The 23,551-nt window shown below is 51.2% G+C and overlaps 2 protein-coding genes across 3 annotated transcripts in view; both read right to left on the reverse strand.

Moving 5' to 3' along the window:
- Window positions 1-351: 351 nt before the first annotated feature.
- INPP5K (inositol polyphosphate-5-phosphatase K) lies at window positions 352-19,460 on the reverse strand. Of its 2 annotated transcripts, XM_037133734.2 has the most exons (12): window positions 19,049-19,460; window positions 17,130-17,237; window positions 16,684-16,792; window positions 13,080-13,196; window positions 12,576-12,751; window positions 11,954-12,065; window positions 11,157-11,266; window positions 3,579-3,765; window positions 2,355-2,492; window positions 2,041-2,124; window positions 1,799-1,903; window positions 352-1,603 (listed from the first exon to the last, which is right to left on the reverse strand). In XM_037133734.2, the coding sequence occupies exons 1-12, from the start codon at window positions 19,099-19,101 to the stop codon at window positions 1,550-1,552; spliced, it is 1,353 nt and encodes a 450-aa protein (XP_036989629.2). In that variant the 5' UTR covers window positions 19,102-19,460; the 3' UTR covers window positions 352-1,549. The 2 variants fall into 2 exon arrangements, with proteins under 2 accessions (XP_036989629.2, XP_036989630.2); XM_037133735.2 differs by lacking the exon at window positions 19,049-19,460 and having other exon boundaries at window positions 16,684-16,785; window positions 17,130-17,216.
- Window positions 19,461-20,646: 1,186 nt separating this feature from the next.
- The window catches only part of PITPNA (phosphatidylinositol transfer protein alpha), a 39,781-nt gene continuing 36,876 nt past the window's right edge, over window positions 20,647-23,551 (reverse strand). Inside the window, exon 12 of the mRNA XM_037133702.2 lies at window positions 20,647-23,256. The gene's annotated coding sequence lies outside the window, so the exon portion shown is untranslated. The remainder of the gene's footprint in view (window positions 23,257-23,551) is intronic.

Raw genomic sequence — 23,551 nt, forward strand, 5'->3', positions numbered from 1 at the left:
GGACAGAAAGACAGTGATTTTTGTATAGCTTAACTCAGGACCAAAACTCAATGCGAGGGAGTGACGGGTGAGGAGCCACTGAGAGTAAAGCACCTTTGCTGAGTTACCAGTTCTAGGAAACCCATTCTACTGAGCAGCAGAATGAATTAAGTGCCCAAAAGCATGTCTCGAGTAAACCAGGAACCCAGAGGGCCGCTAGTTCAGACCCTCGCCCCATTCTCTCCCAGGCAACATGCCATTTGCAGACACAAAGTCTAGTCTGGACCTACAGGGCCCTCATCCTGGAACCTAGCAAAGGCCACTCGCCATGCACCCCTTCCCGTCATCACAAAGGAGTCACACACACAAGCGTAAAAGCCATATTTCTCATTATCTCCCCATGTAACAGAAAACAGACAGCCAAGGCCCACTAGGAGCCAGAGGAGTAGTTCTTGACGGCCCACATGGCTCCCAGGATGGAGTATGGGATGCAGAACAACTGGAGTGTTCCTCAGTTCCACGTTACAGGACTGCTGTGACAGTCAGAGCAGGCTCCCTGAGATGTCTTTTCCTGGGAGAAGGGCCATTGAGTCACCAGCGGCTGGAGGCAAGTAGTAGGAGTAGGGACAGCCATGTCCACACAGCACCTGGAGAATGCTCTCTGAAGACCCCCAGGGCCAGATTTCCTAAAACATCTTCATTCTGGCCTTCTCCGCCGGCCCCCACTTCTAGGTCCCACAGTGGTCTAGAGAGACGGCAGGCTCCTGGCCAATGACTGCAGGCAAGGGGAAGGGCAGATGAGCTCAGTTGGGCAAAGACCACCCTAGAAAAGTCTGTGGCCACAGCTTCTCTATACCTGCCAACCCTTCACAAGATGCCAGGTTCAGGGCATGATCCATCAGCAGTGAATCAGGGCCCAGGGGGCCCACAGGCAGGACCCTCAACCTGCCCACTACCCCTAGATGAGAGCCTAGGTAAAGGGGCCCCTCTGTCCTGCCCACTTAGTCATGCTGTCTCTGCTCAAAGCAAGGATCCCAGACCTTCTTCCCATCCCTCAGGGGGACAGGAGATGAGATGCCAAGACTCCTGGAACCCACGGCTGCTGTGCCAGCGAGTCGGTGGAGCCTGTACAAATGTGAGCATCTCCCCCTCCCAGGCAGCCTGAGGTCCAGGATGGGATGAGGAGACTGCAGGCCGGTGCCAGATGGGGCATGCGTCTGGCAGGCCTGCTGGGGCAGGACTGAGACTGGGGCGGGGGGAATCGAGAAATAAGATGTAGGCTGGAGGGCCCTTCCCACCTTTGGTGGATGATCCCCAGGTCTTCACTGTTGACAAACTAGCTGGTTTTACTCACATCTCAGCAACAAAACCCTGTATTTAAGTGACTAATGCCAGGGGTCTGGACTGGAGAGAGCAAAGGAGTGTGGCTAGAACTCCCCTTGGGAGGTGAAGGATACTTGCTGCCTCCTCAGGGGGCTGGGCTGGGCCCCCAGTGCTCCTGGAAGTGGCGAGCAGAGCTGGCTGCCAGCTCTGGCCTCTGCCCTGGCTTCCTCCTCATCCAGGCTCACATCTATGACTGGGATTCACCCAGCAGGTCCTCCTCCAGGAAGGCACAAGGCTGGATCTGCAGGGATAAAACGGGCAGTGAGCAGGAGGGGAAGAACAACAGGTTTTCCTCCACACTGTTCCATCACTGTCATTCCCCAACTGCTGCAGCTCCAGGTACACGTGGGCTGCTAGGCCTGTGGCCTTGGGGAATGGATGTCGGGTTCAAGCTCAAGTCCTCTCTGCATCTTCTCCCCCACCCCAACCACTTTACCTTAAAGGGATTGCTCATCCCCACCACGGAATGTAGACTGTTGCTGTAATAACAGAGGAGAAACTGACCCTCAGTCTCAGGGATATCGCTGACACTGATGTAAACCTGGAGGGGAGGGTGGACAAGAACGGGGTCAGCTCCAGGGCCCTGGGTCCCACCCAGCTGTTAGCAGCAAGCCACCCAGCAGGCAAGCCCTCCTGTGGGAGATGTGGAATGCTTCTCTCAGGAGGCGGGGCAGGTACCTGGTTCAGCCCATTGCTGAAGGAGACCTGGTTGTCCCCAGCCCAGACATAGCACACGTAGTCATTAATGTGACGAAACCCGACCTGTGGGAGGGGGGATTGGGCAGTCAGTGGTCTGGGAGGACACAGGACCTATGGCGAACCCTAAAACGAGGATGGCTACACCCCTAGGTTTGGCTATCATACCATATGCTCTTCCCCTCACTGCCAGTCCCTAGGTGAGCTCTTTAGTCTGTGCCCAGCTCCTGCGGGTCCCAGGACAGATAAACCGAAGGGATGTGGCTGACTGACTCCCTGCCTTGCCATCACATCACCTTATATAGTCCAATCCAGTCCCAGGGGCTGCTGGGGAAGTCTGGAGTCAAGGTATAGCTGATCAGCATGTCGTTCTCCATGGTCCACAGGCCCTCTGGCATCAGGGTGATCGGTGGGGCAGATACCAATGGCTTCAGCTACACGGAGGGATGGGGAAAAGGTTGAAAATCCTTAGTGTCATTCACTTCTCTGAGACAAATGCCCTTACTGTGCCTTTCTAACAAGTCTAACAAGTAAAGGGTTGAGGGGAAGGGGCAGCAGGTTGGTGGGCACAGAATGCCAGGCTGTCCTGACAAAGTAGCAGGCCTCGGCTGGCCAACTGGAAAGAGAAAGGACCGGGCCGTGGACATGCAGCTCAGCTGGTGTGAGTGTCCTCCCAATACAATAAGATCTCAGGTTCAATCCCTGATCAGGGCACATACAAGAGGCAGCAATGAAAGCACAAATAAGTGGAAAAACAAATAGATGTTTCTCTCTCTACAATCAATAAATAAAATTAAAATAAATAAATAAATAAAAGAGAAAGGACTGAAGGCTTAACAGGGGCAGCTGGCTCTGGCAGGAAGGACAAGACAGAGGGCCAGCTGGATAACCAGACACAGAGTCCAGCGCCGAGGAGAGAGGATGGGAAAGAATGGGGTGACCTGCTGACAGGTTCAGGAGACCCACAGCTGCTCTTACGCCTTCAGGGTGTGTGACCCAAAGACCCAAATTCAGTATTTCAGGGGAGTGTGCCTGCAGTAAGAACAGACACAGGCACGTGGAAGGAACAGATGGTACAAAGACAGACAAACGAGGATGAAAGGGGAAGGCTGCAGGCAGCCAGCAGCTCACAGGTTAACACTGATTGGCCAGTAGATGGCAAAGCTGGAGGATGGAGAGAGCTCCCTCTGCAACCTGACCCAGACAGGTTCAGGACAAATAAAAGGAAGTCCTACTTCACGTAGCAGGTAATAAGCATAATGGAAATCAGCCCCAGGAGACAGTACCAAGAGGAAATGGAAACCTATTCACAGAGGGTTCAAGCACGTTTCTGGCAGGCAGAACCATCAACAGCTCCTCAGAAGAGCTGGGATCCCTGACATGGGAGGAAGGGCAATCACATCGTCCTATGGGTCTCCCCTGGGGGATCTGCTGACATTAGAATCCAGGGCTGTAGGGTTTGGGGATGTGACCCAGCATGGCTGCTCCTCCACCAAGTGCTGAACAGCCTGGAAGTTCACCTCCAAGTCAAAGGTGCCAGTGACAGGCTTATGGTCACTAATGGTGTACATCATGTGGCTGATGTAGCTCCTCAGAGACAGCGAGAAGTGGGGGGCTGGCAGGCTGGGGGTGCAGGAGCCAGTGTGGGGCTGGCGCTTCAACCTCCACAGGATACGGTCGGTCCATGCAGGCTTGCGTTTTTTCTCACTGGGGGTGAGGGAAGAGAATGGGGAGAAAAGAAAGCATTGGCAGGAGAGCACTGGGTACCCTCACTAGCTTCCTGGAGCCCCTAACACCAGGGCCCACCAGCAGCCATGAGCCCCCTGGCCCAAAGCTGGAGCAGGGATGGCCTGGAAGCAGGAAGGAGGGTGCCCGGCAGAATCAAAGGTATGCTGGCCCTTCTCAGACTCAGCCAAGGACCCTCAGCCTAGTCTACGTATTTATGAATCAAATGGTGGCTCAGAAACATTCCATTGCAGAGCTTTTCTTATTTCTTAAGCAACAGCAGCAGTAGATCAAAGAAACTGAGGTTTGGATTTTGGAGTCAGACAGAACGAATTTGGTTTTTCCTTTACTAAACATGCAACCTTGGGAAAGGACAGGGACGCATGCAGGGAATGCTCACTACATGCCTGTGATCAGTACTGTTTATTTCACTCTCTACAGGTGCAGAGATCGAGGTTTAGAGGGGAAGTGACTTTCCCAAAGCCAGAGCTCCTGAGTGGTGGAGCCAGGATTCGGGCCTGGCAGCCCAAGCACGGAGCAGGTGCTCTGCAGTCACCTGGCCGGGCCCTCTTAGAACTCAGCTTCCTCCTCTGTAAAACGGAGAAGATAACTAGTTACCTCATAGGGTTGCTGAGATGACTGGATAAGATAAAGCACAAAAAATGTTTAGCACAGTGCTTGATATCAGCTCTCTGTAGACACTGCCAATTATGGTTCTTTGTTCTCAAGAGTCAGTGGAGACACCTCCCGCCTACCTGTTCTTCCATTTTCCCTAAGAAGCAGGAGGACCTACAACCCTAGACACAAGAGTGTTTCCCTCCACTAGGTACCTGTAGTTGCCCTAAGACAGACAAGTCTCTGACCCCTAACCCGGCCCTGCTCAAGCAGCTACTGGTTATTCTTTAAGACGGGCTGTGCACCCAGGCCCCACCCTCCAAATGGAGACCCTAAGTCCTTAAATGGGGTTGGGGAACAGTTGATAAATTGATATTTCTGGGTTCCTCTAACTTGTTTTTTTTTTAAACGGGGAAGGAAGGAGAAAAGTAGAGAAACATCAATTCTCTCCCCCCCCCCCCCACCAGCCACTTTTTTAAATACTTTATTTATTTTTAAAGGTGTGGGGGAAAGAGGGAGAGAAACATTGATGGTTGCCTCTTGCAGACCCCCAACTGGGGACCTGGCCCACAACCCAGGCACATGCCCTGACTGGGAATCAAACCTGATACCTTTTGGTCTGCAGGCCAGGGCTCCGGCGCTCAGTCCACTGAGCCACACCAGCCAGTACTCCCCCTTGTTTTTTTTTTTTTTTTTTAATTTAATTTTATTTATTTATCTTCAGAGGGGAAGGGAAGGAGAGAAGGAGAGAAATATCAATGTATGGTTGCTTCTGGTGCATCCCCTGCTGGGAACTGGCCTGCAACCCAGGTATGTGCCCTGACAGGGAATTGAACCTCAATCTTTTTGTTCGCAGGTCCGTGCTCAATCCACTGAGCTATACCAGCCAGGGCTTCCCCCTTGGTTTTGAATGAACCACAGAATAGTAAAGCCTGGTCAGATGAGTCAGATTTCCTACTTTAAAATCTTTGAGAAGTCTCACTGCCTCTAGAGTACAGGGCAGGTCTCCCAGGTGCAGCTTTCAGGGCGCTCAGCAGCCTGGTGCCTCCGCCTGCACCTGCTCCCACTGCCCAGACCCACCCCGCCCCGGAGATTCTCTCAGGCCTTAGGACCTTTACTCTAACAGGGGGGTCCAACCTTTTGGCATCTCTGGGCCGCACTGGAAGAAGAGCTGTCTTAGGCCACATATTAAATACCCAAACACTAACAAAAACAAGAAAATCTCATGTTTTAAGTAAATTTATGATTTTGTGGTGGGTGGGCAGCATTCATAGCCATGCTGGGCTAAATACGGCCGGCGCGCTGGACACCCCTGCCGTCTGGAAGTTTTTGCCTGGAGCACGCTTTTTCACAGGGAGAGGCCCAATTCCAATGATGTCTTTGTCATGAAGCTGTCCCGTCCTCTAGTCTTTCCTCCAAAAAAGTTTACACTAGTATTTTCACCATTACATTACATTGTAATTGTCTGTTTCCCAGTCAGCGTAGCAGTTAGTATGTCGACTAGGGAGGCAAGGCCCGGCTCCTGGAGTCTCCGTGTGTTCTCAGCATCAGTACAGAGCCTGGCATGGAGTGGGTACTTGACAACTGCTTGTGAACCCAAACTGACTTACCCCAAGCTCAATCACTCTCCTCAAAAGTGCCCTTCTGATCTTAATGTATTTTTACCTTCACAGGCTTACAGTCAGTTAGAAATGCCATTTTTGTCTTCTCCTTTATTCAATTCCTATTTTAAATAAACATTTCTTACATAGTGTTGTCATTTCAACAGTGATAGTTTTGTAGCAAGAGAGGCAGAAACGACACTTCAGTGGTGAACTTGGACTTTGCGGTCAGAGACCAGTTGGGGGAAGGTTCTGCCCTGGTGATTTAAGAGCCACGTGGTGCTGGGCTGGTGAACACATGGAGTGGAGACCGGGTAGGGTGGCGGCCCGGAAGCTCCCGGCCCTTTCCCCACACTTGCCCTGTGCCTCTCTTCCACTTGTTGTTCCTCGGTTACATCCTTTTATAATAAACCAGTAATCTAGTTTTAAAGGATAAAAAGGCTAATGTGCCCTTGGGCAAGTGACTTCATCACTCTAGCCTTGGTTTTTCCGACTCTCAGATGGGTTGATAATAGCACATACTTCAAAGAGCCATCCGTGAAGATTAAATAAATTAAGGCGCGTCCAGGGAGCGGTCAGGAAGCAGTAACCGGCTACACCACCACGTCTGCTCCGGCCTCTCTGTGGGTTGTTCCAATGGCTCACTCGTCTCAGGAGTGTCCAGGGTGGACACCAGAATGTGGTATTTCTATCCCAGAGAGCACACCACGTCTTGCACACTCAGTGCCTAACATATGCTTAAACTTGGTAATAAACCTCGGAAATGTACCGCTCTCCCTTTCAATGCATTCCCTTTCCCCAACTTCCCTCAGGGTTAAGAGCCCAAGATCTGCAGTCTCGTTGGAATCCTCCCCAAGGCCCGACCACACCCGTCTCCCCTCCTCCTCAGAACCTCTCGGCCTTCCCTCCTTTCCCATGGCCTGGCCCAGGCGAGCCTCTGGCCACCTGTAGGGCTCACTCTTTCAGCGACATTCACTGAGCCCTTTATGCCAGGCCAACTGGAGAGCTGATAAATGAGATTGTCCAGGCCCTCGCGGACCTTGTTTGAGCAACAAAATTAAGCAAAAATAAATGTGTACCAATTAAATATTACACACATCCCCCCCAGTTCTCCATTTCTAGTCATAGTGCAGCTAAATGGGGGCACAGTCATCTGTGCATTAGGCAGTAACCAGTGCCCCAGAGACTGTTCTAATCCTGACACTGGAAGAGTGTTACAGATCCCGTTTTTCTCCTACAGGACAACGGGGTTCAGAGAGGTCACCCTGTCCAGGCGGAAGCAGGGCGCTTGCTCAGTCTGCCGGCTGTGAAGTCTGCACTCCTTCCGCTGCACTCTGCTCCTCCAGCTTGCCCGCTGTGGCCCATTCGCAGCTGCCAGAACGGGCTCACAGTGCATTACATGTACGGGGCCTCTCTCGTGCTTTCTGGCTGAATGATCAGGACTGAACATAAGAATTGTTTCTGCAGATTAGTATGCCTTTACTTAAAAAAATAAATAAATGAATAAAACCAAGCAGCTTTGCAAGATTCTCCCAGTTTAAAAGCCTAGAAAACTGAGTCAATTTATTGACCCAAAAGTAGTGACACGTTCCGTTTGGGGTCTGAAAGCATTTTCCCCTTCAGTTTCTTATAGACGGCTTCTAAGTGTCTCACTGAACTCTGGACACGAGCCCTGACTAGATTGATCATAATATCCTCTGCCCACTGCCTAGCAGAGAGGTTGACTGGGTTCATGTAACAAAACCCTATTGCAATCCCTGACTTTAACAGGATTGCTGGCCCTCAGCCCTTTCACCCTCCCCTGTAATGGAGCTGACCTCGGTTCTCATTACATCTTGGCTCCGAGACACTGCCTGGGCTGGCGAAGCTGCCTCCCATGCCCTGCACACAACTCACTCACAGTTACTTTCTACGGCTGGGTCAGGCTCCACTCAATCTGCCTCTCGTCAGTGCTGCTGACTGATTGGAATGCCTGCCCTTCTTTCTGCCAGACTCGGCTGCTTTTTTGACAACTCTGACCCCTCCTGGCTTCAGCTGCTCCCCTCACCATCTGCCTCAACCTCCTTTGGCACTTCCCACATGGAGTTCTGGGACCTTCTATCTGTCAACCAAGGAACCTGATAGTGCGTATTTGAATCTTTTGCTACTGGGGGGGGGTCCCCTTAGCAAAAGATTAGCTGCATAGACTAGCTGCTCCTTAAATACTGTATCTTTCCCTCTTGTCCTTTCAGGCTCCCAATTTAAACATATGCCAGGCATTATGCCATATTCCGGGGATGGTCATATATCAGACCCTACCTTTGCACTCTGGCATTCACAGCACAGCAAGGAAGGCTCGCTGTGTCTTAAAAACAACACAGAAAGTGTGGCGTACACAACGCTTGTGGCAGCATAAGGACAGGAGAGAACTCTCAGTGAGACGGGGAAGGGTGGGTCAGGGAAGGCTTTCTACTAGAGATGATGTCTGAACTGGCTGTCAAGGGTAAACACCAGTCTGATGAGGCAGGAAGGCTTCCGCTCCCAGTGTGGGGCTCGGGCCCTGGCCCTGGCCGCTGCAGAGACTCCCAGCTGCCCTGGCCCCTGGCTCTAGCCGTCAATATTTTAGTTTTCGTGCCCTTCTGTAATGACCTCCCACCTGCCATTCCTGGAGTCTTACAGACTCGAGTTCAAATTCTTGCTCGATCATTGACTGTTACTCTCCTAGATATTCCAAGACTCAGTTTCCTTATTTGTAAAGAGTCAGTAACAAGTGTCTACCTAATGAGAACATGGTAAAATTAAGTGAAGTGATGCAGGCAAAGCCCTCTGCATGATGCCTGGCAATAAAAAGTGCTCAGTCACGTCAGCCACCAGGTGGACTGTATCTGTAATGTGGAGATAAGTACTGTCTCTGCCTCCTCCTTAGCAAGACTTTGCTGTCATCCTGCCCTCCTTTTTGCTGCTATTGCTGCTGAGGGCAAAAAGAGCAGTGACTCTAGAGATACTGCTGGCTAGGGGGAAGCATTGTGGGCTGGAGTCCACAGATTCAGGTCTGAGCTCCAGCTCTGTCATCCTGTGCTAAGCCACCAGGGGAAGTCCTTTAACACATCGGAGTCTCTCCGCCCGATCTCAGTCCCCCAACTGCAGCCGACACCTAGCTGTCTGCAATAACTCTCATACAGTCTCCTGATGGTTGCCCCACCACACCTGGGGGTGGGGGCAAAGGGACACTTGGCTACGTGGCCTGTCAGCAGCTCTCTTCCTGATGGTAAGGGAGGTTAGAGTCAACTGGCGGGGAGGAAGAATGTTGACAGCTAGGCTGTGAACTGCCAATGAAGAGGAGCAGCCCCTCGGGGCTGAGAATCGTCCCAGCCAACAACTAACAAGAAAATAGGGACCAGAGCCATACACCACAAGGGAATGAGCTGTGCCAACAATCTGCATCAGCTCAAGCCAGCACCTGAGTGCAGCCTTGTGCGAGCAGAGGGTCCAGCTAAACAGTGCTCTCACTGCTGACCCAGGGAGGAGCCAAGATAACACATTCATGCTGCTTTAAGCTCTTATATTTGCGTTGGTTTGTTATGCAGTAATGGAAAACTAATACATAAACTGTCCCAACTTTTTTGTAAATTAGGGAGGGCATAAATAAATAAAACACGAATAACCACCTGTGACCACTGTAAAAAAGTAAAATAAAATAAAAGTTAATTGGTGGAGGGTCACGCTTCCACGGCCCCAGCCTGGCCCACCAAAGCCTTATAATTGCCATGACCCTCATTTCTTTTTTTTTTTTTCCTCACTGTACCTTTTTTCCCCTTTTTAAAATATATTTTATTAATTACGCCATTACAGTTGTTCTATTTTCCATGACCCTCATTTCCAACGATGGCTGGGGCACTGGCAGTCTCCCTGCAGCCGTGGGCCTGGGCCAGCTGCAGGCTGCCCTCTTCCCTCCTTCCTGGCCCGCTCGGTTGCCCTGGCTGAACTCTATCTCCAGTGCTCGTGGCCTCTTCTTGTGTGCATTGCGCAGCCATGACCCCATTCCGTCTTGCTCCACACTCCTGCAATGGCTCACCCATTTCTTGGCGGAGACACTGACTGTGACTCTGTCCTACCACTGAGAGCCCTGGGCTGGTGCTTCTACCTCTCGCCTTGGCCTGGCTGTGAAAGTACCCATTTACCCCCTAAATCCCAGAGGCCTGGGTTGTCCTGGAGGACCTCCTATGTCCCTCAGAAGACAGTTCTGATAGGAAGAATAAATGAAGGAGCTGTTCCAAGTAAAACAAAAAGCCCCGTAACATGTTAAGGGCTTCTTTTTCCTTCCTTGCCCTAAGCTGGGCCAGGGACCTCTTGCCAGAGCTGCTTTTGCCCTTCTCCCTAAGTCTAAGGTTTTGGTGGTTACCCCACCCCTTCTTTGCTTCTTAGAAAGGTTTTCAGTAAAACTACCACCTGAAGACATGGATCTAGAAATAATAATAACAGTCATCACAGTGCCTCTAGGGGCCCGACACCGGGCTCTATGTATGCAACCTAGTGGGTGGGTAGGTGCTGTTATCACCCCTGTTTTATAGGTGACAAAGTCAAACCTTGAATATATTGGCCGAGGTCATACAGCAGATGCAGAGCTGTGCTTCTAACTACTACATGCACTGTCTATATTTTTCTCCATAAAATTCTCCACTGATGACCACTACTTCACCTTCCTCAATAGTATCTGACCCATTCACAGCTAGGGCAGGGGTCCTTAATACCAGTAACTGGCTGAGCCAAGCCCCCGTCTGGGGAGGAACAGAAAGCCCTGGGAAGTGGGGGCAGGGGTTCCCAGAACGCTGAAAAGCAGCCCCTCATAAGTCAGAAATCAGCTGCCTCCTCTTCTCCTCTGGCCCTATCTGCCTCGCTGCCCACCCCAGACTGTTGCCAGCACCGGCTCCCCCACCTGCCTTCTCTGAGGACAGTCTGGACAGCTCCCAAGTCAGTGCCTCAGAGGGGGTGAGCGGCACTGCTCCCAAGAGGTGATGGCGGGATCTATTCCTGCTTCCTTAGTACTTCTGCTCCCAGGCAGCTCCCACTGCCACCGGGGCAGCACTGCCTGACTCCCAATCCTCATGGGTCCCTGTTTCCTCACAGGCCAATTCCAGATCCAAGGCAGGCTGACCCTCTACCGGTGGAGCCCCTCACCTGGTGTCATAGTTGTCGGAGTTCTTATCAAACTTGTAGGTGGGCGGGAAGAGCAGAGGGCCCTCCTGGAACTCCCGGAGCAATGGGTCATACCTCTTGGCAATGCTGAGCTGCGGAGAAAGGCACGGCCCCATCTACCAGTGGTCCTGACTCCACAGCCCAGGAGCACACTCCATTCAAGGGATCAGCCATCAAAGTGAGGGAAGAGTCAGGCAATGCCACTTCATTTCCTCACAGCTACAGGGGCAGCCTCAGCACCCCACCTCCACCCCCAGGACAACAGCTGAAACCTTTCGCAAACGTTACCCTGACAGTCCCAGGGGAGGCAGCTGCCTGCCATTTCCCAGTCCTTGGACTATAGGGACCAGGCTTTGAATTCCATCTCTCTGGAAGCCACTAGCAGACATGTGTCACAGGGGAGACGGGGTAGCCAGGGTTCCCCAAATGGGTGGTATCTCATCCTCTGGGAGACAAGCAAGCCTGGGGGTGGGAAGGATGACAGGGATACAAGGGGGTTGGTGCTCCGCAGGCCAAAGCCCCTCTCGCTCCTGATGATAATGTACACCCAGCAGCTATCCCGTGGTTCCTCCAAATGAAGACGAGGCCCTGCCAGGGCTGGCTGCCCTGCCCCACGTGCGAAGCCCTGTTAGACTCCTCCCTGCTGGGGACAGGGCTTTCAGAGGACTGGGAAAGGGGAACAGACACTAGGGAACCTGGGCAACTCTCTGCCCATTTCATGCTGGACCTCCACCATGGGCTCAGATCACCCCTCCGGACCCCCTCACCCCAATCAATACCTGATCCTTCTTCCACAGGTCACTGTAGCACTGACTTTTTATGGATTCCCGAACAAAGTGTAACCCAAAGTCCTCGATCCGAAAGTTCATGTCTCCAAACCAGACAATGAGGCTTCAGAAAGAAAAGAAGGCGGCCTGAGGTTCGTGATGAGGACAGAGAAAGAGGTGCAACAGGTGGCCGAGGCCGGCTTCCCCCAGGGGCTGCAGGTGAGAGGTCAGATGCTGGGAGAGTGCTAGGTGAGGTCCAGGGCATAGGTCCAACAGGACTGTTCTCACAGCTCCTAGCCCATGGGTTAGGCTGAAGAGACCAGCCCTGAGGGCAAGTGGCAAATAGGAAGCAGGCTCTAGCCCTCCTGCCCTCTCCCTCCCTCAATTGGCCACCAGGCAAGGCTGAGAACCAGCCCTCTGAGTGACCTCGGGAACCACTGGGTTCTTGCCCAGCCACATTCAGAAGTGGCCAGGGCTTCCAGGCAGAGGAGGGGGTATCAGGGACGAGGATGGGAGAGGGTGGGAGAGGAGTATAGACTACCTCTGACTGGGCGGCAGTGACTGGGCAGAGGACGTTTGCCTGGGCTGGTGCGGGAAAGAGGGCAGGGGCAGCAGTCTGGGACTGCATGCTCACTCATGGTCCAGGATATTGGGGATATTGAGTCCTTCAAAATTCTGCATCTCCAGGATTCGGTCAAAGTGCTCCAGCCGCTGGTCATTGTTGGCCATGTGCGGGGGCAGGTGGCAGTTGACAACGCTGATATAATAGCCGTAAAGCTTCAGACAGATGTTGACACCCCCTTTGTTCCCCTGGTAGGACAAGTGGGCAGAGGCGTTGGAAGCTGCTGCGGGTGGGATACACCTCTCTTTTCCCACTGTAGGCCTGGGGGGAGATGGTCTCTCCTCCCCACAGGCTCTTCCAGGGCCAGACATTCAGCTTCCCAGGGCAAGCTCTCCACCAATGAACCCAGCTCATTTAGCCTGAGGTCTCAGGATGCTAAGACCCTAGAGGCAGGAGAGTGGGTATGCCTGGCACTGGCCTGGCCAGAATGCCAAGACTCATTTTGCTCCTTCTCCCATTTGCCCAGCTCTAAAGCTCCCAGCCCTTCCCATGACTCAGACAAGACTTAGTTCTTACCCAGAACCCGAAGAGGCCGGTGGGGGTGGACTTAGTAGAGAGGATCTGGATAAAGGGCAAATGCTGACACTTGGCAAAGACCAATAAGAGGAGCCCCTGCATCCGGACAGAAGAGACCTGCAGGACAGGGGAGGACAACGGTCATGCATTTCCCCACACAGGCTGCATGTGTCCCTGCCAGGCCCTGTGCCACATAAATGCCCTTCCCCAAGGTCTATGGTATCTCAGTTCAAGCCTCAGAGTTTCACCCCCTTTCGCTGCTAAATGATGCACTGGAAGAGCTGAGCATGTTTGTGCCTGTTCTTGGGCCTGGGGGCTGAGGACAGAGAAGGCAAGGCTGCCAGGGCACCCTTCCATCGGGAGGGCATCGACTCTCAGTTCCTGCCCCGTGCATGCGCAGGTGCCCTCCCTGAAGATGCCCTCCTGAGGTCCTCTGGGTGCACATGAACCACCATCCCTGCGGGTCAGGGCCTCAAGGAGGACTGTAGCTGTACTGGATAGTGGCTAAGGGCACCAACTTTGAGTTAGCCAGATCTGGTTCAAATCCTGGCTGGGGCTCTTAGAGTTTGGTATTGGGAAAGTCTCTCAGCCTGTTATTTAACTGATAGAGCAGGAATCTATCTCATAGATGCTGTTAGAATTAACTAGCAGCTACTGTTTTTTGGTTTAAGGGTTCTTAAAAAGATTTTATTTATTTATCTTTAGAAGGGAAGGAGAAAGGGAGAGAAACATCGATGTATGGTTGTCTCTCATGCATCACCTACTGGGAACTGGACTGCAACCCAGGCATGTGCCCTGACTGGGAATTGAACTGCAATCCTTTGGTTTGCAGGCCAGTGCTCAATCCACTGAGCCACACCAGCCAGAGCTGGTTTAAGGATTCTTAAAGATAAATACAGGAAATGAACATGATCTAGGTAGGGTGCTGGGAATATTCTGACTCTTGACTAGACTGGTGGTAACATGGATGTATATACATATAAAATCTATCAGCCCTGGCTGGTGTGGCTCAGTGAATTGAACACCAGACTGTGAACCAAAGGGTCGCTGGTTCAATTCCCCGTCAGAGCACATGACTGGATTTCAGGACAGGTCCCCAGGAGGGGGCACTCGAGAGGCAACCATACACTGATGTTTCTCTCCCTCTTTCTCCCTCCATTCCCCTCTCTAAAAATAAATAAATAAAATCTAAAAAAAATTTTTTTAATCCATCAAATGGTACTACAATATGTTGTAGCTCAGTGAAAATTAAGAAAATGCTCCCCCAAAATAACTATAGATGGTGGGCAGCTGCATGTTCACAAAAGCAACGTAGAGCGGGTGACGGTGAGAACAGAGGACAAGTGTTCACAGGCTGGGGAGAACAGCTAGCATCTACTGAGTGCTTCATATCCCATTTACTCTTTACGCCGGCCCTGTAGGGAACCACTGTCCCTGGTTTTCAGATGCAGGGCTGAGGCTCAGGGAGACGAAGGAACCCCAGGACTACCTGGACGGAAACATCGAAGTACCAGGCCTGCCAAAAGCCTTGCTGTGTGTGGCCACGGAGGGGGGGGTGGGCGTGAGAATGGGCTACAGCCAGTCACCCTCTCTCTCAGATTCAGGCTGTCTGTATCCACCGCTTGAGTAGCTGTTTCCGGAGCATGAGGTGCAGAGGCCAAGAAGGAAATCCCCGGGTGGGGAGTGTGTACTGGGGCCTTCCAGGAATTATGAAACTTGATCCTGCAGGTCAGGAGCTCTGGCTAAGTGGAGGCGTCAAAGCAGGGGGAACCCCAAACCCAGGCCTGAGTGAGGGAGGCGTGAGAACCTAGGGTCGGGCAGCGGTTGTTACGACTGTGTCCACAACCCCACCCTGCACCTCGTCTTGGTTTCTACCCTTCACGGGCACATATGATAATGAAAGTAAAGGGAGGGCTATACTATGAGGGACTGACTCCCAAGGGAACGAATAAAGATTCAAGAAGAGTTTCAAGTTTAATCCTTACCCAGAGCTGACTGGGGCCATGGGGCTCCACCACAAAGGCACCAGTCCACTTTGTGAAGAAGGGCAGTGGAGGGGTGGGGGCAGGGCAGGAAAGCCTCAGACTGGGAGAAAGGGTGGGGCTGTGGGGAAAGGCAGGAGATTCGTAGGGGAAATTCTAGTTAGAGGAAATGAAGTGGGTGGGGCTAAGGAAAGGTCAAGAAAGGAGGTGACTAGGAGTCCTGAAGCCAGCCAAGGGGGCAACCCCAGGCTTCCAAACATATTCCTGTCCAAGAAATAGGCTATAAGGGGTCACCCCTTCACCTCAGTTCTTGGCTAGGGATAGGAGGGTCATCTGTTTTGGGCGCCAGGCCCTCAGGCTGACCCCCCAACCTTGGGAGGCGGCATGGGTAGAAGAGGTTGTGTCCCTGCCACAAGCTGAGCTAATTTCCTTGGCTCAATTCCATTCTACCAATCCCTCGCCAGTTAGCTGAGGTGTAAGGAGGCTGCCAGTCTTGGGAAGGGAGTGGGCGGTGAGAGAAGTGGTTCTGCCCTTTGAGAGGATCTAGCTCCCTGCCTGCAGGAGGAGGCCTGAGTTTGATCTGGAGGGAGCCAAGGGCTCGGGCTGGCATTTTCTAGCCTCAGTAGCAGGACCAAACCATGCATTCCCTGCTCCTGGCTCTGCCCTCCTTGGGAGGAGTCACAGCTCTTGCCTTAGCACCTTTGAACATACTAGGGTAGTAGAATTAATTCTAAAGAAATCCAGTCACACAGTGAAGGGAATAAGGCAATTCTGGTATTTTCAAGAAGTACTGCATTGGGTGCTTTAAATGGGAGTGTGTTTCATCCCTCAGCTATGCAAGGCAGAAAGATGAAGATCAGCAATTAGGAGGCTTCCTATGGATTCTCCCATGAGCTAAAAATTCCCCAAAGAATACTGACCCTTCTGTCTGACAATCCTTTTACTCTGCACCCATCTCCCCTTTTCTACCCTTGAGCTCCTGAGAATTTGAGATGCATGACTCCTATAATCCGAGGACACCCTCTGATACCAGAGGGTGAGCCATAGGGTACCCACCAGCCTTAGGGCTCCCCAATACGGCAATAAAGTACAGTAGTGAAGAATTTGGGTTATGAAGTTTGAAAGGTCTGGATTCAAATCCCAGACAGCCTGTATGACTTCTGAATCTTGGTTTTATCTGTAAAATACCCACATTCCAAGACAGTTAAGATTATTAAATGATGTAATAAAGAGCTTATTTATAATGCTTAATACCATGTAAAAATTCGGCAAGTGGTAGCAATTATTATTATACCCAGAGATTGCACGCTAGGCATCTAGTGTACAATCCTGGCTAGGGATGGGGCACTGAGCTGTTAGTACGCCCTGCTGCACCTCCTCAAGGAACTCTCCCAACCTGAAAAATACCAAGGTGTGAGCTACCCCTGGGGTGCTCCTCTGCTCTGGCTACCTTGGAAATGCACAAGGTAGGCAGGAGCCTCAGGGAGACACGTGTCACTGAGGTTTAGGCCTTTAAATAAATGGGAAACAACACAAAAGTTCGAGTGGGAGACCAACAGACTGGGAAGTTAGTGACAAGAGATAAGATGCATTTCCCAATTGCCCGTGAACTTGAAAGTTACCTTGACGAAACTGAGAGGGGAAAGCACATCCATGAAGAAACTGCTCCATGGGTCTTCAAAGGCAGTGTCAGCAAGGAGGCTCATGATCCCACAGTCCATTTCCTGCAAACTGCCAGGCCCAGGTCAGAGGCTGTCCGCTGTCCTGGAGGGAACCGCCTCTGCCACCAACATTTTGTACTGCCCTCAGCAGACTTTCAAGCCTTGGGTTCTCATGGCTATGCTCTATCCGTGCCCCCGCCCCCCCACCCCCGCAAATTGCCAGCCCTTTGCCATTGCTGACCCAGGACAAGAGGCACTGGCCCTGATGCAGACTCAAGACTCTTAGCCATCAGTCTCCAGAGCGAGGGAGGAAATTACAGTAGTTCCCCATGGGGACAACTTGGGACTGGTCAGGCTTACCTGATCTCAGATATAGGGGTGAGTGAAGGGACACTGCAGACACCTACCCAATGACATATATGTCCAGATTCAGGTTCTGGTTGTTTAGCTGAAGGAGATTATCGAGGTCTGGAGGGGGTGCTGCCGAGGCCACATTCCATGTCACAACATGTATGCTGTGGAAGGGATGAAAATCGAGGTCAAGGAGGAAGGAGGATAACACCTCGCCCACGTAATGGACAGTAGTGTAGGCCTGCTAACAGCTGCACCACCATCCACTGCTATCACAGTGAGAAACACGTTTCTGCATCTGATGGTGGTGACAGAGAAGCTGAACTACAAGCCCTCCATCTGCACCTTTGTCCTCTGAAGCAGGAAATTCCCACCCTGACTGGCTTCTCCACACAGGCCTAAAGCTGCCCCCCTTTCTGGCAGCACTGGTGCTGCTGATACTAGGGAAGCTGCCAAAGTGGGCCCAGAGGTTTTGGGGTCGGACAAAGGAAGGGGTGGATAGTCAGGAATTTATTAATTTCATCGACTAGTCACACTGCAGCAAGCATCTATGGCTCAGTCAGCAACTCCCCACTCCCCATTCTTCAACTCAAGGGACCCTAGGATCACCAGAGTGATTCTAGAGGTTTGGGTTTCACCTTTTGACAGACCTCAGCACCACAAGAGAGGGGAATTTCAAAAATAGCAGATAACACCACATTCCCTTCCTCATTTCTTCCTATGGTTGGAACCCCTGAAGCACAACTAATTCTGCCAGCATTTAAGAGAGACTAAGGAGATGATTCTAAGAGGTCTCTCGACATCTCTCTCAGAAGTCTGCCATCGTTTGGGAAAAGCCATCAGTTAGTGATACGCTCCATCTCAGCTTCACATGAGCCCTAGGGAAGCAGCGGAAATAGATCGGCAACTCTCGTTAACATTGGATCCCATCAGAGGCTCAGGAGAAGGGGAGACTTGCAAATCTCTACGGAATAGTTATAGGAACACTCAGTGAAAGCCCCAGGCAGTGCTGAGTCCGGGGAAGGCAGTGGCTACAAACCCCATGGAGAGCAAGAAAAGCCACCAAGCCTCAGGTGAGTCCTAGCTAAGCCATGCAGCAGCGGCAGCAGATCTAGAATGGGAGAGGGTTAGAAAAGGGTAGGTTTTCCCAAAACATCTCTTCTCCACCAGATCCTTGTTCTTAGAGGTTCATGTTCTAAAAAAGCACAACTTGAAAAAATTCTTGGCCGGCTTAAAGCAACTTCCTGCTCCTTGCCTGAACAAAAACAAAACACAAAAAACACCTTCCCAGGCACTCAGCCAGAGAGTCTGTGCTTCGTTTGTTTACGATCTCCCCCTGCTGTCCAACAGAAGATTAAGAAAGGCAGCCCTTTTATTCCAAGATTCCGTGTTTTCCTAGGGACCTGATCTAAGTGAATGAGAATGTAAAGTAGGGATTTCTTGCCCAAGTCCTCAAGTCCCACGATTAGCAGCAAATCCTTGCATGTGACCTGCACTAAGTTGGTGATTAGCTTTGTTCCTTGTTCCAGAGCAAGCATGGGACCAAGCTACTGTCACTTCATCAAAGCATCTTATCTAAATCTGATTTCAAATTTTAGGAGGTCACAACGGGATCAGGCAGACCCCATGATGTAAATGCTGTTCAAAAGAACAGATTTCTACCCTACAGCTGAGGTGACAATGCTTCGTTTTGTCTTTAACTTCAAACAGCCCGACACCACTGCCTCCTTCAGAAGCCAACTGGGCACTTGCTTGGGGGCCCCAGTGGAAAGTAGCGCGGCAGCTTGAGTTTGGAAGGGGAGTAGGGCTCAGACTTAATTTAGCCTGCTCGACACAGGGATAGTTTGGCAGGACCTCCGAACTAAAAGCAGTTCTGCAGGACTGGTCTCTTCTCTCCCAGTCCGGTTCTAACCCCAGATTCGCAGCCCCAGTTGGGTCGGAAGCAGTGACTCGGCCCGGAGCTGTCCTTCCTCACCTGAGCTTCCTGCCTCTCGGTTCGGTTGGCTTCAACGGGTTCACCGTCGCCATCGTCCCCACGCTGGTGGCCCGGCCACTTGCTCCAGCCGGCCCCGGACCGATCAGCACTGCGCAGACAGCAGGTCTCGGGCCGCTCAGTCTTGCCGGATTGTTTTCCTTCCGGATTCTGAACCTACGCCTCGGCTCCCGTAAGAGGCGGGGCCTGAGCGCACGGTCCACTCGGTCTGGTGAGGTCCGGGGGAAGGGGCGGTACTCTCAGCAAGCGCGAAAAGGCGAAAGGCTGAGGGGACCTGGCGTGTGAGGCGTGTCCTAATGTCTACAGAACCCGACGTAATACTGCCCAACCTGACATGCGGGGTGCGGCTCCCTGGATGTCAACCACTGGGCTCTGCTAGCCGTCTTCGCGGCTCCCGCGGCTCCCAGACTGCACCGCGCGAGGCCGGCCGGGAGGGGCGGTCTTCCGGCGCAGCCGTGGGCACCCCCGCAGGAGTGTCCCAGGCTCCTACAGAATTTGTTAATATCCAACCTGAGATCTCTAATGTATGCGCTCTCCGTCCCCCTACAACATCCCGACGCCCGGAGACCCATAGAGAGAAGTGGGGAAGGGGCGGTCTAGCCACTGTCCTGTTAGTAATCCAGCCTCTTTCCCCAACCCAATTCCAAGTAATCTCTCCTGTTGGTCACTGGGCTCCTCCATTCTTCGTTTTCCACGCCCACTTTAAAGTTTGTTTTTTCTTTTTTTTTCGGTTTTCACTCTTGGACACATTGGACATTTCGAGGTTCTTAGACTCAGAAAATTAGCCATCAACGAGTGACAAAAAAATCGCTGCCTCTACTGTACGACCGAAGAAGAAATGGGTGGTTATTCATTTTGTCAAAGATTAACTGATTTTTTTCAGATCACTGGTTCTTAACGTTTGGGGGGTGGGGGTGGGTGAGGGCGGCGGTGAGGACAGTGCATGGATCTGATAAGAGCTGTGACTTTCCCCAGAAAAATTCAGTTTTACAGACAAGCTTCATGAGGTTCACAGACCCAGAAACAAAGTTAAGAACTATTTTTAAATGTGTTTTGCTTGGTAGGATGAGAAAAAGAGGAAGAGGTGAAGAAGACGGGATATAAAAGCCAAAAGGAACTACTGTCAGTAGGAAATGGCCAAATTACTTTCAGATATGTGATGTTTGCAAAGCAAAATGAAAGGGGGATGTTTTAATTTTTAAATATTTTATTCATTTACTTTTTTAGAGGGGAAGGGAGGGAGAAAGAGGACAGAAACATGGATGTGTGAGAGATACATCGATAGGTTGCCTCTCACACACCCCCAATGGAGGACCCTGTAGGAACCCAGGCATGTGCTGTGACTGGGAATCCAGTTGGTGACCTTTTAGGTTCACAGGCCAGCAGTCAATCCACTGAGCCACACCAGCTGGGGCAAGGGGATGTATTAATTTATGGAAATCTACCTGTAAAAAATGTGAGATACCTTGTACCTTCCCATATCCTTCCCTGGTGAAATAGGGGACATCGGCAAGAGTTGGAAGACATACAAGTTGTAAACTGGACAGAAGGGCATCACCAATAAGTTCGACTCCAGAAAGCTCTGTCTAGGATTTTATTAGACTGCTTTTTTCCCCAATATACCTGTATTGGAAGATTGAGACAAAAAAGGCACAAACTCACATTAAATAAGGTAATCTACTCAAGTCTACAAAGTGTATTTTGTAAAAGAAGTAGCACTAGGAACCAACCAAAATGACTCAGGGAGTCCCAGCGGGGACTGTAAGAGAACTTGGGAAGATTTACTGGTGCCCACAATACTGACCCTGTCCTTGACCTCTCTCTGTGAGAAGGCCAGAGCCCAGCACCACTCCCACAGAGGCACTGCAGCTTCCAATTGGGACTGTTACCCTGGAAATCTAATCAAAGCAGCGGATCTGAAGGGGCATGGCCCATCCTCAGATACTACCCTGAAGCTGAGCCTTTCATCACAAGCCCCTCTGGGTGCTCGCCACTTTGGGGGATGGTGTGAAGAGAAAGGGGGATACTTAAAAAAGGACTACACTGTTGCCCAGCAGCAACACTATCCGAAGGGATGGAACAGACCAGGGAAATCCCTCCTTATGTTTATGTGTGCTGTAGCCCCAGATCCAACTGATTTCAGGAAATTCTAGCTCAGCTCATGTGGATGCTTTCCAACTGGGGCAACAGGCGAAGGCGGGAGGAGCCAGAGAAAAGGCAGACAGCGCAAGCCCCCACCAGAGCTGGAGTGATATGTGTGGACCTCAGAGAAGAGCTGAAGGAAGGAGACTAACATCTGACCCTCAAACCATCCAAATAACTGTCTGCTTAGAATATTAACAGTTGTTTTTCCCAGGATAACCCACAACTGGACTTCACTGAGTTGACGAAGAAGGGAGAGCATTAAGCATAAATATAATTATAGCTGATTCAGAACTTGTAGGAAAACATTTACATTTTTCTCCAGTAGGAACACCTCTTCAACTTTCCCAGTCAAATAAATGCTACTAGCATTTGGGATGGTAGTAATCACCTAAACTGCACCTCATCATTGCTAAAACAGACCCCATACAGTGAGGAGACTAAATGGAAGGACATCTGGTCGGAAACGGGCTTTGGTGAAGGTCAGAGCTGATCATGTGGAAGGGTCTGAGTCTGTGCACCCTTGCCCCAGGAGGGCCACAGGGACACATCCTTCAGGATGTCACAGGTGAAATCCTGTGAGAGACTCCCTTATTGCACTTAGAAATAAGGCAAAACAAACTGACAGAAACGTGAGGATAAAATTTCCCATCTCACTTCCCGCTCCCCCAACAGAGATTTGGTTTCTCTCATTAGCAGCTGCACGCAGGCCAGCACGGGCTTGGGTCACGGTGCACTTGGCCAACATTACTTCACAAGGTTTGGGAAATGCTAGGAAACAAAACAGCTATCTCGGAATCTCCCGTCGGGAAAGGCATATCCAGGTTCTGCCAAGTCATAGGAAACTTGGAAGTGCTCAGCAGCTTCTGTTCCCCTGGAGACTGAGCTCTCCGAGGCCTACTTTGGTCGAGTTCTGTACTATGGTCACTACTTGCTTCTGATTGTCCAGGACACAGCTCATCTTAAGGGCAGGACGAACTGAGATCTTGATTCCCAAATCCTTTCCAGCAATTCCAGCAACTGGAGAGAAGAGGGAACATGTTCTGCTGGGAAGAAGCTTTTGCATGCTTGTTTTGTGCAGCATGAAAAGATCAGGATTGTTGGGTCCTGACCAGCCTCAAAGTCAGAGGACAAGAATCTAAGAAAGCACAGAGAAGAGAGGATTATTGCTGAGTGACAGCACCAGCCCAAATGGGAGGAGGAGCATGGACACACAGAGCTCCTGGGGTGCGGGGGCAGACTAATTGTATATATGGGGCAGGCTCAATTCTAAGGGCCACACTGGGCAGGCACCTCCAGGTGGAGAGCTGACCCTGGCATATTACAGTCTCTGCAGAGATGCAGACAGCAAGGGCAACAGGAGGGCTGAGAAGCCTTATGTACTTCTAAGACTAGTGACCAGAGATGTAATGCCTGGGGCAGGGGTTATCTTTATGTGTAAAATTTCCAAAACAGAGACTGGCTGGGCCTTTGGGATTTCCGTAGTGCTTAGAACACTTCAACAATGGGTTACTGGGAGCAGAGGTCAGAGTTCTGAAGCCACATTGCTGTTCTGTGGAACTGGGAGGGGGGAAACTCTGTATTTCTAATCCATCCCCTTTCTCCACGTGAGCACTCAAAATTGCAAAGATCTGCCCAGGAAGCAAACTACCTCAGTTTATCCCAAGGCTGAAAACAAACAAACTTAAGTCATTTAAATCACCACATCACAAAAGGCAGCTATTTTGAAAGACTAAAAATGTCACTTGAAAATAAAGGGGGATGGGACACACAGAAATGGGTTGAGAACACAATGGCTGGAGAGGGAGGAGCTGTAAATACAGCAGCCTACATGCCACATATCTCAGAGGAGCAGGCTCCTGCACGCACGGGCTTCATAATACCAGAGGGTCTATTTGTTCACAATATTAAAGGGCATCTAGAATTGGCTACAGTAGGGGATCGAAAGTTGCCTGAAGAATGGGCACAGAAAGGCTGCATCGGAAGATGGCCTGTCACTCGGGAGGGTGGAGCTGCTGGGCCTTCCTGTTGACCACTGTCTTGCAAAACTAGAAGAGAAATACAATTGTTAAGGAAGCAACAGCAACAGAGAAAAACAGAAACACTTTAAATCAGTAATTGGGGCATATCAAAAGGAAGAAGGATGCCAGTTGGTGTTCTGGGGTTACAGGGAGGGACCAAAGTTAGGGTCAGTAGCTCCTGAGAAACTGGCATTGCAACAATCCACTCAGTCCTCCCCTTTCATATCCTAGAAGTTCTCCTCAAGCACTTGGGCAGGGAGAAGGAGAGGTTTGCATCACTGCTGGTGAGACCCCAGGCCTCCAGCTCCTTGACGTGAGGTGA

Source organism: Artibeus jamaicensis, unplaced genomic scaffold (genome assembly GCF_021234435.1).
Source record: "Artibeus jamaicensis isolate MK-2021 breed Jamaican fruit bat unplaced genomic scaffold, CSHL_Jam_final contig_2790, whole genome shotgun sequence".
NCBI lineage: Eukaryota > Metazoa > Chordata > Mammalia > Chiroptera > Phyllostomidae > Artibeus > Artibeus jamaicensis.